This window comes from Gopherus evgoodei, chromosome 5 (assembly GCF_007399415.2).
Source record: "Gopherus evgoodei ecotype Sinaloan lineage chromosome 5, rGopEvg1_v1.p, whole genome shotgun sequence".
NCBI lineage: Eukaryota > Metazoa > Chordata > Testudines > Testudinidae > Gopherus > Gopherus evgoodei.
The window spans coordinates 45895745-45912790 of record NC_044326.1 but is presented as its reverse complement, the minus strand read 5'-3'; the positions used below and the strand labels follow the sequence as shown (position 1 = coordinate 45912790).

The window sequence follows — 17046 nt, the reverse complement described above, 5'->3', positions numbered from 1 at the left end:
TCTGCGACCACCTTGGCCCTGCCGTTTGCCAGAGTTCTGCCTCTGGCTAGGCACAGAGTATGGCGGCTGGGGCCAGAAAGGCCTGCGTTTTGTCGCTGGCGTATACATGCTGAGACGCATTAGGACCCTATTGCCCACCAGACTTCGCAGTCTGGGGCTGTCTCTGCCGCGAAGATGCCTTTACCAACAAAGGGTAAATCCTGAATGGCATACCGCAGCTCCGGCCGGAGGTTTAAAACCTGAAGCCATGAAATGCACCTCACGGCGACACTCAAGGCCAGAGTGCCGGCCGCAGAGTCTGCTGCGTCCAACGAGGCCTGGAGGGACGCTCTGGGAACCTTCTTTCCCCCCGACCTCCAAGACGGCAGCGAACTCCAGGTGGAAGTTTTGAGGGAGAAACTCCTTCACTCAGGTGCTATAATTAGCGCAGCTAAGCAAGGCTTGTTGCTTTGCTACCCCGAGCTGCAGGGCCCCTGCAGAGTACACCTGGCGGCCAAGCCTGTTCATTCGCCAAGCCTCTTTCTGCTTCGGGGCTGGCGCCCGCTGGCCATCATTTCAGGATCGTGGTCCTGAGCATAAAATCTGCGCATATGGGATGACACGGATGCGTGTCCGGACGGCCATGGAGGTACTAAAAGAAGGCACAGGCAGAGTCTCTGACTCACTCGGACCTTGCCCAACTCGGCACCGGGGACCGGCATCGGGAGGCGTATCGGTACCTGGAACGAGATCCAGACCCGCAACCAGAACGGTGTCGGGAGGTCGACCGAGATCTCGAGGCTCGGAGAAGGGCTACAGGAGTCAAGGTACCTGCCCCGGTGCCAGAGGTCGGAACGGTGCCGATAGCGGGTCGGCGAACGGGATACCGACCGGTGCAGCGAGTGTGACCAGTACCGAGGAAAACAGCACCGGGACTGCCAGTGGTGTCCGGCGTGCCGACAGGACTTGGAGTGTCTGCGGGACCGTGATCATGAACGGTGCCGCTCTGCTGTGCTGACAGGGGACAGTCCCCTGAAGAGACTGTATTACCCGTACCGGCGGTGCCCGGGACAGGCAGCACTGACTCTGTCATGGCACTGAGAGCCCTCGCCGTTGGTAACATCTCCGGCGTGAAGGGAACAGCAGGCTCAACCACAGTGCGTACTGGGGAGCTGTCAGGCACCGGATTCGACGGCCCTCGTGGGACCGGGATCCACGGTACCGAGGTCATCAGAGCTTCGGTAGGTGTCGGTGCCGGGCGAACCGAGTTAGATAAGCTGTCTGGCTGCGGTGCCGTCAGCACTGAAGCAGCGGGAGTAATACGCTCAACCACGGCGCGTGCCGGGGAGCCGTCGGGCACCGGATTCGATAGCCCTTGTGGGACTGGAATCGACGGTGCCGATGTTGTCGGTGCCTCAGAGGCGTCGGTGCCGGGCAATCCGACTTAGACTAGCCCTCTGGCTGCGGTGCCGTTGGCATGGAAGCAGCCGGAGCAGGAGCTCAACCACGGCGCGTGCCGGGGAGCCGTCAGGCACCGGATTCTACGGCCCTTGCGGGACCGGGATCGACGGTGCCGACGTCATCGGTGCCGCAGCAGGCGTCGGTGCCGGGCGATCCGACTTAGACTAGCCCTCTGGCTGCGGTGCCGTTGGCACGGAAGCAGCCGGAGCATTAGCTCGACCACGGCGCGTGCCGGGGAGCCGTCAGGCACCGGATTCTACGGCCCTTGCGGGACCGGGGATCGACGGTGCCGACGTCATCGGTGCCGCAGCAGGTGTCGGTGCCGGGCGATCCGACGTAGACGAGCTCTCTGGCTGCGGTGCCGTTGGCACGGAAGCAGCAGGAGCAGTAGCTCAACCACGGCGCGTGCCGGGGAGCCATCAGGCACCGGATTCTACGGCCCTTGTGGGACCGGGATCGACGGTGCCGACGTCATCGGTGCCGCAGCAGGTGCCGGTGCCGGGCGATCCGACTTAGACGAGCCCTCTGGCTGCGGTGCCGCTGGCACGGAAGCAGCAGGAGCAATACGCTCAACCACGGCGCGTGCCGGGGAGCCGTCAGGCACCGGATTCTACGGCCCTTGTGGGACCGGGATCGACGGTGACGACGTCATCGGTGCCGTAGCAGGTGTCGGCGCCGGGCGATCCGACTTAGACGAGCTCTCTGGCTGCGGTGCCGCTGGCACGGAAGCAGCAGGAGCAGTAGCTCAACCACGGCGCGCGCCGGGGAGCCGTCAGGCACCGGATTCTACGGCCCTCGTGGGACCGGGATCGACGGTGCCGACGTCGTCGGTGCCGGGCGAGCCATCTTAGATGAGCTCTCTAGCTGTGGTGCAGTTGGCACAAAAGCAGCAGGAGCAGTAAGCTCTACCACGGCGCGAGCCGGGGAGCTGCCAGGCACCGGATTCCGTGGTCCTGGGGGACTGGAATCGACGGAGCCGAAGTCATCGGTGCCTCTGCAGGTGTCGGTGCCGGGTAACGCAACTTAGGCGAGCTCTCTGGCTGCGATGCAGGTGGCACGGAAGCAGCGGGAGCAGGGGGCTCAACCACGGCGCGTGCCGGGGAGCCGCCAGGCACCAGCAGGAATCGTAGGCTCTCTCGACCTCGGAAGAAGGGAGCGGTGCCGAGTCGACATCGGTGCCGGCGACGGTCGGTGCCGAAAGGCCTTGGTAGTAACGGCGGGGTCCGGTGCCGAGGAGGCGCTTCTGCCCGCCGCTTGAACATCGCTCGGCGCCCAAGGTGGAGGGGTAAGTGAAAGTCCCGCACCTTTTTGTTCTCGGCTTAAAAGCCTTGCAAATGGGGCACTTATCTGTCAAGTGTGATTCCCTGAGGCACTTCAAACAGGAGTCATGTAGATCTCTCTTCGGCCGCGGCTTCTAGCAGGCCGGGCCCCTTTTAAAACCCGGTGAGCCATGCATGGCTCCGGCACTGGGCTCATGGAAGGGGCTACTTCCTGAACCCCGCTAACTAAACTAACCATGTTAGCAAAGAAAACACGTATAACCATACAAATATATATATAAAAGGGTTATAACTGCATAATTATATACGAGAAAACGAGTAGCTAGGGAAGTGGAGGTCAGCTAAGCCGCGCTCCACTGTTCCAACGACGACACGGGCAGTAAGAAGGAACTGAGGAGCGGGTGGGCCGGCAGGAGTATATATGGAGCGCCATGGTGGCGCCACTCTAGGGGGCGACCTGCCGGCCCACTGAGTTGCTAGGGTAAAAGTTTTCCGACGAATGTGCACGCGCGGCGCATACACCTAACTGGAATGGATATGAGCAATCACTCGAAGAAGAACTTACTATCACCCCAGAAACCTCTAAGAGGCAATACTTCCCAATTCGCAAACACTGAGTCTGTGTATAACAAAAGAACTTTTAATAAAAGGGAATGGATCCAAGCATTAGTTTGGGACAACTAATGGAAAACCTGTCTTATGAAAGGAGACTCAAAGAGCTTGGCTTCTTTAGCCTAACCAAAAGAAGGTTGAGGGGGGATATGCTTGCTCTTTTAAATATATCAGAGGGATTAATATTAGAGACGGAGAGGAATTATTTAAGCTTAGTACCAATGTAGACACAAGAACAAATGGGTGTAAACTGGACACTAGGAAGTTTAGACTTGAAATTAGACGAAGGTTTCTAACCATTAGAGGAGTGAAGTTCTGGAACAGCCTTCCAAGGGAAGTAGTGGGGGCAAAAGACATATCTGGCTTTAAGACTAAGCTTGATAAGTTTATGGAAGGATGGTATGATGAGATAGCTTAATTTTGGCAATTGATCTTTGATTATCAGCAGGTAAGTATGCCCAGTGGTCTGTGATGGGATGTTAGATGGGATGGGATCTGAGTTACTGCAGAGAATTCTTTTCTGAGTGCTTGCTGGTGAGTCTTGCCCACATGCTCAGGGTTTAGCTGATTGCCATATTTGGCGTCGGGAAGGAATTTTTCTCCGGGGCAGATTGGCAGAGGCCCTGGAGGTTTTTCGCCTTCCTCTGCAGCGTGGGGCATGGGTCACTTGCTGGAGGATTCTCTGCAGCTTGAGGTCTTCAAACCACAATTTGAAGACTTCAATAACTCAGGCATAGGTTAGGGGTTTGTTATAGAAGTGGATGGGTAGGATTCTGTGGCCTGCTTTGTGCAGGAGGTCAGACTAGATGATCATATTGGTCCCTTTTGACCCTAAAGTCTATGAGTCTATGAGTAACATCACAAATACATTCAAAAGCATGCAGCCATAAGCAAAAACCTGCCCCCACTGTGTATTGGGCAGTATTCTTTGCCTCAGTTTCCTACCTTGCAGTGGGAAAATATGACAAACAAACGTCTCTTTAACACACCACTCCTCTCTCCCATTGCTGCACCCCATTCACAGTTGGCTGTCCTTTGTTAGTGATGACCCAGAGCTTGTTGAGGTGTTCAGAAAGGAAGGAGAGAGCAATGTTTCTGTGGTCACTTGGTGCCTCTGGAACTGGCTGTTTGCCACTGCATCCACTGCTTTTCTCTGCTGCTGACCCTGTGCTGCTGCTCCTTTTCTTTGCTGTGCTGGTTGCATGCTGTCATTATTGGACATTCAATGCTACTTCTGAGGTTCCACCACTTGACACAGGTCTTTAGTGATTTCACTGGGTAGCACAGAACCTCACTGCCAGTACAGCCCCCTGTATCGTCTTTCCTTTTATCACTGTCCCTAACCCCTAGACCTCAGGGATTCACCTCGAGAATCATTGTTTCTGTTCAATGATTACTAAAGTGAGTCTCATTAGCTCCCCCTTTAAACACTAGATGGGAGTGGTCAAATGGTGTCTAAGACTTTTTGGGCAGAGTACACACCACCAAGTAGGGACTACCTGTCCCCCCATCTCTTCCACTGAGATTGGCATTCCTACCCCCTGCTTGGAGAATACGGTTCAGTTTAGGGTGACCTCCTCAATCAGGGCAAACTAATTACAGTTCTGCTGCCCTTTACTTACACAATAAGGATAACATTTAATTACCTCTTACTCATTACTGAAACGATCTGTAACCCAACACCAGACAAAAGTGATACTTTGGCAAAGCAGCTCCATCATGCTGCATACCTAGGCAGAGTAGACATATCTATACAAACAAAGCCTGATCCTGAAGTCTTTTCCCCCAGCTCAGCACCAGATGTCGGGAGAGTTCATTCAGACCCTGCTTACACTAGGAAGTTTACAGAAAGTGCTAGTGCCTGGTTATTTAGTCATAAAAAAAATTAAAACCATGCAATGTCTGAACAGGCAATAATGCATTAGCTTAGTTTGCACACCAGATTATGAGACCCACTCCAGACTTATTTAGCTCACCTGTAAGATGAGTTTGTAACCTGTGAAAAGTTCCAAATTAAGTATTTCTTCTTTGAGAGAAGCAGGAAAAACCAGTACATCATGGCAGTGCTTGTCCAGACAATAAGTATAACCTTCAAAATCTGACACAGATTCAACTTTTGTGAATCCCTCTTTTTTCAATTCTTTGTAAATGTCTTCAAGGCTGTTAACATATAACATGCATAACTCATAATAATCCTGACCACTGAACATACAATGTTAATAACTAAAAATTCACTTGGAAAATCTAGATTTTTGCCATAAAAAGTATCATAAAAACAGAACTCAGAGTTAGGATTTGACATTTCAATACCAAATTTATTGCTGGTGTAAACAGTTGTAGTTCAGCTGACTACAATGAACCTGCATCCATTTATACCACCAGTGAATTTGTTGCCTAGTCTCTGAATCACCCTCTTGCGGAAAGGTAATGCACGAATGAACATTAAGCAATTTGTAATTCATAATACCCAAGGTACAGTCATGCAGGTTAAGTGTCATGCAGAAAAATCTCGCATTTGTTTTAATCTACTATTGTTTATAGAGTGCCATAAATTTACACTGTACATCGTAAACAGAGGGCCCAACATGACCATCTTTAGTCAGGTCAACTAACATGTATTCAACCCGAGTATAAGTTGCAGAATCATGTTCAGAGTTAAGACACATTCCCTGCCCTGAAGCTGTCAGTCTAAAATAGACAAGACAGAACATTTTAGGTAAGGAAGGTTATGAAGAAATTACTGGTAAGGAAAACAAGATGTGATTGTGATGTCAAGTTATCCATCTTATCAGTTCTTTTAGTACTATAATAAATACTAAAACTAATATTATTTTCTGACATATACATAAAGCGGCATTTAAAGGAACCCTGTCAACCAGCAAAACAATTTAAAAAAAAAATCAATTAAAAGTAGTTCTATGTACTATACGTCACTCCCAGAACCCTCCACCAATTTTTGTGGTTTTAAAATAACATTTCTGCTTTTAATATTTTTTCTCCACTTTGTTACTATGTTCAAGACCCACAAAAACAAACTGGGGAAACTGACTATGCAGGGGAAATAGTGTGAATAACTATATGTAAAAGGTATGTCTGTACTACAGCTGGGAGAGTGCTTCTGAGCACATGCAGACAGATACGTTAGCTCTGCTCAAGATAGCATACTAAAAATAGCAGTGTAGTCAGGGTAGTACAGGCAGCAGCTTGGGCTAGCCACTGAGCAAAAACCCACACAGAACTCCTGAGTACATTTTCAGGCACCTACCCTGGCTATATCTTCATTTTCAGTGCAATAGCTGTAGCAGAGCTAGCACATCTGACTACCCACACTGGAACACGGCCTTCCAGCACAGTGCAGATACACTCAAGGTGTTGTCCAATGCATCGAGTAAGTAAATTGGAAAAAAAACAATAGAAAAGATATCAGAGGGGTAGCCGTGTTAGTCTGGATCTGTAAAAGCAACAAAGAATCCTGTGGCACCTTATAGACTAACAGATGTTTTGGAGCATGAGCTTTGGAGCATGAACTTTCATGGGTGAATACCCACTTCATCATGCCATGTCATGTCATGCATCCGACGAAGTGGGTATTCACCCACGAATAGAAAAGATGTTTTTCCTCTTGTATCTTGTCAATTATAAGTAACACCTAAGATTACTGTATCACTAGTACGCTAAAAAAACGGAAGATGGAAGTGTGATGTTTAGGTCAATTGGGTCTGTTAAACAAACGTTTATTACAAGAAACCTATGCCTTACAAGATAATACTGTACGGTGCAAAATTTTAAAACAAATTCGTAGAAGGGCAATATACAATTTAATATGTATATTTCTAAAATGTTAATTTTACAGATCTTACCTGCTTTTTAATGTATTTATCCAAGCATACAAAGGTAAAGCAGAAGCCCTTTGTTCCTGTTTCCGTAGCGTTTCTGGTAGAATATATTCAATTGAAAGAGCATCATGTTTGATTCGACATCTTGCTAGAGCGGCAGCCAATTTGGTCTTAAAACTACAAGTATAAAATGATAGCTTTACCCAGATTAGAAGATTATAGCTCATTATGATGATGTAACATTTATACTGCAGTAATGCACAGATGCCACAATCACGAGTGTGGTCCCATTTTGCCAGATACTGTACAAAAATGTAGTATGAAAACAGTCCCTGCCCCAAGGAGCTTGAAGTCTAAGCCAACATGCATAGTTGAGACTATATTACTTAAGCATACAACTGACTCAAACTGAGCCATGTCTCACCCCAACCTCCTGAATTTCAGCTTCTATTTTAAAAAAGAAAGAAAGTAAGTGTGTAGCTGTTCAGGTGAAAAGGGGAAAACCCTGAAAAACATGATACACTTGTAACCAAACGCAATGAAATCTGAATTTCCAAGGAGCCTGAAACAATCATTTTTAAGAAATATTAACTGCCTCATTCATAAATGGTGTGTTAACTCTAATGCCCAATGATGATAATTTAAACATAAGAATTGTTAGCTATTTCATGGCTGATCAAAGCACATAAAGTAGAGGGACTAACATATTGTGAGTAATATCATTTTGGTGTCACAAGTGGATGGTACTTGGAAGTGTACCAGCATTTCTCCCCACTGTCTGATCTGTGGAACCAAAATACCAGATAGGAGGAATGGAGCTCAGCAGAGCATCCGAGTTCCAGAAAGGGAAGAACCAAACCCAGAGTCCAGTAGAACTAAGCATGTATCTGAACCCTACCCATGTGGGAAGGGTAGTTCCAAAGCTTGAGGAACACAGTCTAGCAGGTATCATATTTTGAGTATCTGTACAATCTACTTTGAGCAGCATCTCATTTGGTCATCTAAACTTGAAACATGGCTCATTGATGAAGCCTGAATTCATCTTGGCTTATGGGTAAGTCTACACTGAAATTGAAAACACCCATAGTTGTCCTGTGTCAGCTGACTCGAGCTCATGAGGCACAGACTACGGAGCTGTTTAACTGCAGTGTAAATGTTCAGGCTCATGAGCCCAAGCCTGAACATCTACACCACGATTAAACAACCTGGTAGTCCAAGCCCCAAGCTGACACAGGCCAGCTGCAGATGTTTTTAACGGCAGTGCAGACATACCCTTAAGGACTTAGTATCCCATTCACTATCCAGATGCTGACCCATACGTCCACTATGCCAATTATGCGAGCCTTCATTGACCACTTGTTAAATCTTCAACCCACCACCTTCACGCTTTCTCCTATGTCACCCTTCATACATAGGAGGTCCTATAAACATTGTCCCTTTTCAAAACTCTCCTTAAAACTCTGCAATACCACAATGCCTACAAAAAATAGACAATAATTATGAATCTGGTGTGCTGCAACCACTGCTTTTCATGGTGACCAGTTTTGTCTCGTTACCATACTTTTCCACTATTTGTTACATCAACCTATGGTCTCTTGTCTTATACTTATTACGCTCTTTTGACCAGTCGGGACAGATTTTGTTGTATTTGAAGTCTGTGGGGAGCAGGGAACTTGGTCTCCAGAGTCCCAGGCTAGCACTCTAAACTGTACTTTAGACCATCCTTCTTTCCAATTGTTGGGGTGGCAATAATGGGTTGGAGAAGAAAAATAATACTTTAAACATTTGGCATTACTTTAAACATGAGACTTAACAGATTCTTTGTTCAATGTCTAATGAAAGTACCTCTAAAATAAGCTAGAAGACATATGGTAGAGCAGAATGCAAGGCTGTTAGGTGTTTTACAGGGATTCCTTGGTTCTTTACCACACCATGCCCATCTTTCTGAATCTGTTTATTGAATGATGGAGTAATGTTTTTTCATATTGACTTGGCCTGAGGTTTTCTGGATTTTTCCATCAGATAAGCAACAGAAATAAGGCACTACATTTTTACTTCAAACGTATTCCATCAGCAGTTTTGACTAAATACAAGTTTAATCTTAACTTTAGGAATCCAGAAGTTTCTCTTTGAAACCAAATCATCTTCAAAGAAGCCCACTATGGCTTGAGATGAAAACAGATGTTTACAATATTTGCAATTTTAAAAACCTATTATAGGTTATATAAGTCTATATTTATGCCCACTTAGAAAATTACTTATAACATATACCTGTAGAGATAACGTTCTACATCTCTGACTTCTGGTATTGATTCCTCTTCATCAGAAATCTGTCGGGCTTGAAACTTTCGATCTTGGAGGTCATACAACATTACAACAATTAAACTGGTCAATTCATCTGGCTGCAATAGGAAAATAACTATTTAAAGAAACGGAAACAAAACAGGTCCTAATCGTGCAAAGAGACCCACCTCCAGACCCTTACACTCACAGAAGAACTATGTCTTAATCAGGACTACACATAAGAATCGACGTAAGTGGTTCTTTTAGGGAGATCGCTATGTATTATGGAGACTTATTTTGAATGAAAAACAGGTAGAGACATGATTTTAAGTGCCTACCTTCTCATCAATAAGACAGACTTTATTAACTATTTTTATTGAAACACCCAAACTTTTAGTTCTCTAAGGTGAAGAAAAAAATGGTTACATTTCTTTTATTTAGAGTTTTTTACAATTATAATTTTCCCTTCACCCTCCAACTATATTCTTCTCTTTTGCAGCAGATTGCAGATATATTAGAATGGTATTCCTCTTCATCCGACCGGTAATAGAAAAGTTACAGTAGGCGGCTGTAAATGTTAAATTGTTGGCATAAGTGTTCACATTTTCCTGTTTATAAAGATCATTTTAGAAGTAGAATTTGACTGTTGTATAGTCAGTAATATTCAAGCTAAGAGAAGCACACAATACCTTTTTAATAGCTTTTCATTTTATTGCATAACATTCAAAGTGTAAGGTTTTTTTAAAAAATCAGTATTGATTCAACCACTGCTACCGCAGAAAAATTATTTCCATGCTGTCCTCAGCATTCTTATTAGAAATTTTCCACAACTGACACTAATTCAAAATCTTGTTCGAATTAGCAGGGGCATCCAGGACTGAATGAGCATGAATAGATTACTTTCAGCCCCAGAAGTTCTCTCATCAGGTAAGAGTTGAGGCTCATACTCAGGGTAGGGTGGCACTACTGCTGCCACGCTGTATCTGTTGTATGACCTTCAGTCCACTGAACTGTAAATCTAATACCATTCATGTGCACTACATTCACACGTAAGTTAAAGAGGAAGGTAAGAAATGGTATATATATATATATATATATATTATATAGGTATAAGTATACAAAGTACGTTAACTAGAAAAAAAGGAATTGATCCTCACAACAAACCCATGAATTAGGAAAATATCTTTATTTTACTAATCGGCAGACTTAAGTGCAGAGATATTAAGTAGCCACGGTTTTCCAAACTTGGATATCTGAAGTCAGCCACCTAAAATCCATATTCAGGAACCTACATAAGTGTCCTGACTTTCAGAGATGCACAGTACGTAAGATCGGTTTGAAGTCATTAAGTCATGGGTCCCCAACATGGTGCCCGCGGGTGCCATGGCACCCATGGGGGCCATCTAAATGTGCTTGCGTCCTGGCCGGTGGGAGCAACCGCCGAAATGCCGCCGAATTTCCGCGGCATTTCGACGGCGATGCCTCTCGATGACGCTGCTTGCCGCCAACAAGTGACGTCATAGAGAGGCAGCACCGTCGAAATGCCGCAGAAATTCGGTGGCATTTCAGAAGGTGCTCCACCTCCGCCACAGTCCTTCATCTGGCGCCCGCCAGACGAAAAGGTTGGGGACCACTGCATTAAGTCAGTGAGATATGGAGATGCTTACCCCTTATTTAAGTGCCTAAATTTGGCTTTAAGTGATATTATGCTAAAATTTTCAAACCTGGGCACTTAAGTCTCCTGTCTTAACCACAATACTAACTTTGCTCCTTTAAATTTCAGCTTAGCTTATTTAATATCCAGCAGTAAGAATGTGAAGGTTTAGATTTCGTAAAGTACATAGCTTTTAATACAAAACTGCAGACAAAGTTATTGATAACTTTATGAAATATTATGATAAAAAGCTAACCTCCAAGTAGGGTGACCAGACAGCAAGTGTGAAAAAACGGGACGGGGTGGGGGGGTAATAGACTATATAAGCAAAAGACCCAAAATCGGGACTGTCCCTATAAAATCGGGACATCTGCTCACCTTACCTCCAAGCAGCTTTCATTATTTTTTTGAATATAAATCATGAAATCTTAGAAATATAGGATTGGAATGGACCTCAAGACGTCATCCAGTGCATCCCTGTCTGCACACGTCACACACACAAAACTAGGATTAAATATGCCTAGACCTAAAAATGCAGTGAGGAAAATTTCATCCGGGGGCGAGGGGGGGGCAGTGGAGAACCCTCATTGAGGAGAAGGTTACTCACCTTGTGCACAAACTGAGGTTCTTCTAGATGGTTGTCCCTGTGGGTTCTCCACTTTACGTATCTCAGTGCCCTGCACTTGTAATCGGAGATTTGTAGTATCAGTGACCAGGTTCGCCACGCATGTGTAGCAGCTGTCTCGCATCACTCCGAGCGTCTACCTAGTGTGTGCAGCCAACCCTCCCCTAGGTTCTTCTCTATGTCCCGAGGATCAGTGTGAAACTCCAAAGTCGGGTAGTGGCGCACCCACAGGGACAACCATCTCGAAGAACCTCAGTTACTGCACAAGTTGAATAACCTTCTCTTCTTCAAGGAGTGTCCCTGTGGGTGCCCCACTTTAGGTGACTGTTGAGCAGTGCCCCTCAGTGGAGGGGAGGGGCTTCAGAGTTGGTTTATGTACATTGGTTAACACTGAGAGTCCAAACTGAACGTCTACAGTTGATTGTTGTTCTAAAGCGTAGTGTTTAGTAAAGGTATCAACTGGTGCCCATGTAGCTGCTTTACCAATGTCCGTGATGGGCACATTGTTGAGAAAGGCAACAGATGTCGACATCGCTCTGTGGAGTGTGTGAAAACTCGCGAGGGAGCAAGCAGATTGTTGTTTTGGTAACACAAGTGGATACCTGGCGATATCCATTTGGATAGTCTTTGTTTGGGTATAGTTTGATCCTTTGATCGTTCTGTTGTGGAGATCTTGTAAAGGACATGACTCAGTAATGGGATTGGATGGGAAGCCATACAGCAGTGGAGTGTCCCAGTACAGAAGGAAGGGGTCGCCCTGAGAGGTGTATCCCATTCCGGTCCGAGAGCAGTACTGAGGACACTTGGCACTGTGGGCAGTAGCAGAGAAGTCTACAGTGGGGAATCCCTATTGTTTGAATATGGCTTTGAGGATTTCAGGATCCATCTCCCACTCGTGGGTTTGGGATATGTCTCTGCTTAGTTGATTCACTGTTGCGTTCTGGCGCCCGGGAAAATAGGTTGCCAGAATGTCTATGCTGTTGGTGATGCACCATTGCCAGAGACGAACTGCTTCTGAACAGAGCGGATATGATCGAGCCCCCCTTGGCAGTTTATATAAAACATGGTTGCTAAATTGTCCATGAGACTCTTTACAGAGGAAGAAAGTGCTGGCAAGCATTTTGGACTGCCCTTAGCTCCAGTAAGTTTATGTGGAGATTGGATGTGACCCTGGATGGTATTGTCGCGTAACTGTGCCCCCTAACCCAGGAGGAAAGCATCTGTGGTGATCATCACAGATAGAATTTTTTGTAGGAAGGGAACACCTGAGCAGGCATTGGTAGGGTGTGTCCCCATATGAGCAAGTGCTTTACTCTGTGAGGCATCGTGCGATATCTGTTGAGGGAGTGTCTGTGCAGACTATAGACAGTGAGAAGACAGGCCTGTAAACATCTCATGTGGAGCCTGGCATATTTTACAACAAACTTTGCAGCGCCATGTGCCCCAAAACTTGTAAGCATATTCTGGCGAATGTTTGTGGGCTGCCTCTAACTGTTGTAACTAGATTGGTTAAGGTGAGGAAGCGTTGGGGTAATCTCACTGTCATGTTGAGATTGCCAGTATAAACTCCAACTGTTGTGTAGGTATCATAGTGGACTTCTGAAGATTTATTTGTAAACCCAAGGCCACAAAAAGGGTTGTTATTGAGTAAGTGGCATTGGTTGCTGCCTGTTGCATTGGTGCCTTTAGAACACAGTCATCTAAACACGGAAAGATCACCACCTTCTGCCTGTGGAGGTGAGCAGCCATGTCGGCAAGAACTTTGGAAAAGACCCTTGGGGTGGTGAACAGGCCAAAAGGAAGCATTCTTTATTGGAAATGTTGTTTCCCTAGGGTGAAGTGCAGGAATCATCTGTGTGCCAGGTGACTGGTAACATGAAAGTAAGTGTCTTATAGGTCAAGGGCCGAGAGTCAATCTCCTTTCTCCAATGTCGGAATTACTGTGGATAGAGTCACCATTTTGAAAGGTTGTGTTTTTATGAACTTGTTGAGTTTCCATAAATCCATGATGGGCCTCCACTCCCCCCAATTTTTTTCTGAGTGAGAAAATAATGGAAATAAAATCCTCTCCCCTGTGTTGAACTGGTACAGGTTCCACAGCACCTAACTGTAGATGGTTTATTTCCTGTTGTAACATGTGCTCATGAGAGGGGTCCCTGAGGAGGGACGGGGAAGGGGAATGGATAGGTGGAATAGAAATAAAGGGGATGGAGTAACCCTGCTGCATAATTTCCAGAACCCATTTGTCTGTAGTGATGGTCTTCCAGACTGGTAATACGGTGACAGTCTCCAAATGGGCTGAAGATGTAAGATCCCGAATTAGGAAATGTGAGGTTCTCATGTCCTCGACCAACACTTCAAAATGTTTGCCTGGAAGTAGATGGTTGAGACATGGATGGCTGATCTTGGGGCTGCCGGTGTCTAGACTGACATTGTTTGCGGTGCTGGTCATAGTGTCATTGGGGTTGAGCGTATTGGCCAGTGTGGAATTGTGCGTTGTAAAATCTGCCCCGTTTCTTTTTATTTGGAGGGACAAATTCCGAGATTCTTCAAGGTGGCCCGTGAGTCCTTCGAGATGTGCAAGGACGCTTTAGTGCTGTCCGCAAAGAGTTTTTGGCCTTCAAAAGGTAAGTTCTCGATTGTGGCTTGAACTTCCCTCGGAAACCTGACAGATGTAGCCAGGAAGCACAATGTCTGACAACGGACGTAGCAATCAAACATGCTGCCATGTCTGCAGAATTGAGAGAAACCTGGAAGGCCATTCTGGCGATAAGCGAACCCTCCGCGATGTTAGCCTCTTATTGTTCTCATCTGCAGTCTGGGAGCTGTTCAACAGAAGTTGACATTTGAGAGAACAGGTTGTGTGTGTATTTGGCTAGTAAGGCCGACTAGTTGGCTATGTGGAATTGGAGGGTAACCGATGAGTAGGCTTTCTGCCCGAAAAGGTCAAGCCTCCTCCAGTCCTTGTCATAAAGGGTGGCTCTAGATTAATGTTGCTTTCCCCATTGATTAACCACTTCTACCACCAATGAATTTGGGGTAGGGTGAGTGAATAAAAACTCAGCTCCTTTTGTAGGCACATAATACTTCTTGTCAGAAATTTTACAAGAAGGTGGGGCTGTAGCACGTGTCTGCCAGATTATTTTTGACGGATCCATTATGGCTACATTAATAGGCAATGCAAACTTCGCTGACAGGGATGCCTGAAGTATATCTGTGAGTTTGTGATGGATCTCTGGTAGCTCTGCTAGCGAGATGTCCAGGGATTTAGCTACTCGTTTGAAGAGGTCCCGGACGTCAGGGGGAGGGTGGCATTATTGTTTTGTCTGATGAAGATGACGAAATGTGGGTGGGTGTAATGGTATCACTCCCTGGCATGTCTTCAGGTTCCTCATCCAGCGCTTCTGAGGGGGCTGATGCAGAAGGTGAAGGGGATCCAGCTGTTCTGGATTTAAGTGGGTTGGGCGGCCTGAGGTTTTGGGCTCTATATAATGCCCACAGGTCTCAGTATTCCCAGTTGGGTGGAAAGGTCACGGGAGGTGATACCAATGGTGGAAGCTTCCAGCCCTGTGCATCCATAGACATACAATGCTGAGAGGGTCCCAGTTTACGTGAGGAATGGCAAGGGGTGTAGATCCTTGTCTCATCATCATCTCTCTCCAGCAATGAAGAAGGAGGGGCTGAGTCAAAAGGAGTAAAAACTATGCTGGGTCCCAGTCTGGCTGGGATACCATCAGTGCCGAATAGTAGAGTCCCTGGTGTTGAGGTAACCAGGAGGTCCGCCTGTCCCTCTTCTGTTTTTCGCTGGTATCCGCCTGGGAGGTGAGGTGGGAAAGGGGAAGAGGGACAAGCAGTAAAATAAAAAAAAATGTAATAAGATAAAGAAAAAGGAGAAATAAATGAATAAGAGGCTACTAGCCGGGGGAAAAAAACAAAATAATGGAATATCTAAAGGTGTAAGGGGAGCTGCTATCACTCCAAACTCAAGCCAAAGGTGATAGAAAAGGAACAGGGGGACAGTTGGTTGCGCATGCTAGGTAGTCGCTCAGAGTGGTGTGAGACAGCTGCTGCGCATACGCGGCCAACCAGGACATGGCTACTACAAATATCAGATTACAAGCACAGGGCGTTAAGACATCTAAAGCAGAGCACCCACAGGCACACTCCTTGAAGAAGAAAACATGGTTAAGCATTGTTCCAAATTAGTCGAAGCTCGGTTCAGTTTTATTTTGTTTTTTAAAAGGAAATATGACCTTTTTGACAAAGGTGTTTATTTTACTGTAGATAAGAGCACAAAGGAGCATAAGTGATAGCTCCCTGCAAGAGCCCACTTGCTTGAGAATTTTGGCCTTAAGGAAAGTTTAATCTAGTCTTCGGTTTTGAATGTAATCGGGGAGGTGTTATTATTTTGTTTAAGAGGAAGTGCATGACTTCTTGGAGTCAGGGTACTTTTCTTGCAGAGGAGATGAGCAAAAGAATAATAGCTGTCCACCCTTCTCAGGAGAATTTGTCCCCGGTGAAAAAGACATCCTTGAGCATATCATTGCAGAGAGGATTTTTCTTCCCTTACTCTATGTTAAGTGTTACTTTGTCTGGAGAAAGTGTCCTAATTTAAAACAATTTTTATATTTATTTATAATACCTCTCATTTCAAATATTCCATCTGATGATCTTCCAGTGCTTTACAAGCATTAGTTAATTCTGCCTTATCACCATAATTTTACTGATGAAACAGCAGACTGTAGCCAATATTTTCAGGAGTGTCCTCTAATTTTTGTAGGCAGCTGGAGCTCTGGGCTCAGCACCTTTTGAAGTCAATGAAAATATATGCACTAAATACTTTGAAAATCAGACCCTAGCTACCTCGCAGGCATTCATGTTTAGTAGACACTTCTGAACAGTGTTAGCTGAGATTTCCTGATCAGTTTCTGAAGGAAACCTGATCCTTGAAACAAAGGAGTCCAGCTACCTGGTAAGAAGTGGGGTGGGGGGGGTTGTGAATCCTCTCTGAATTCCCTGTCTCTAATACAGAAAGATTTCCTAACCTGTCTTGTGTTGTCAGTTGACTTGCAAGTATGTTTTTTCCCCATGTGCTTTCCCAGCTCTGCACAGCTAGCTGGTTGAAAAGACCACGATAGTACTATGCAGTGTGGTTGAGTGCTGAAGGCTGGCATGGTGTTGCCTTGGTAGCGCTATTTAGGCTGCTCAGTGCTTCTGCCCTGGAAGCTTCAATGTTATTAGTAGATAGCACAGCATGTTAGTTTAGCAGATTTTTATGTTATTCATAAAGAAAAACCACAGGCATGGCTCAGTGAC

The 17046-nt window shown here is 46.0% G+C and overlaps 1 protein-coding gene across 2 annotated transcripts in view; it reads right to left on the bottom strand.

Annotated features, from left to right (window-relative positions):
• NSUN7 (NOP2/Sun RNA methyltransferase family member 7) overlaps positions 1-17046 on the bottom strand; it is a 70564-nt gene that overhangs the window by 34347 nt on the left and 19171 nt on the right. For both annotated transcript variants that reach the window (XM_030565436.1, XM_030565434.1), the window contains exons 5-7: positions 9440-9570; positions 7193-7345; positions 5309-5492 (exon numbers count right to left, since the gene is read on the bottom strand). In XM_030565436.1, coding sequence (XP_030421296.1) covers positions 5309-5492; positions 7193-7345; positions 9440-9570 — 468 coding nt within the window. The remainder of the gene's footprint in view (positions 1-5308; positions 5493-7192; positions 7346-9439; positions 9571-17046) is intronic.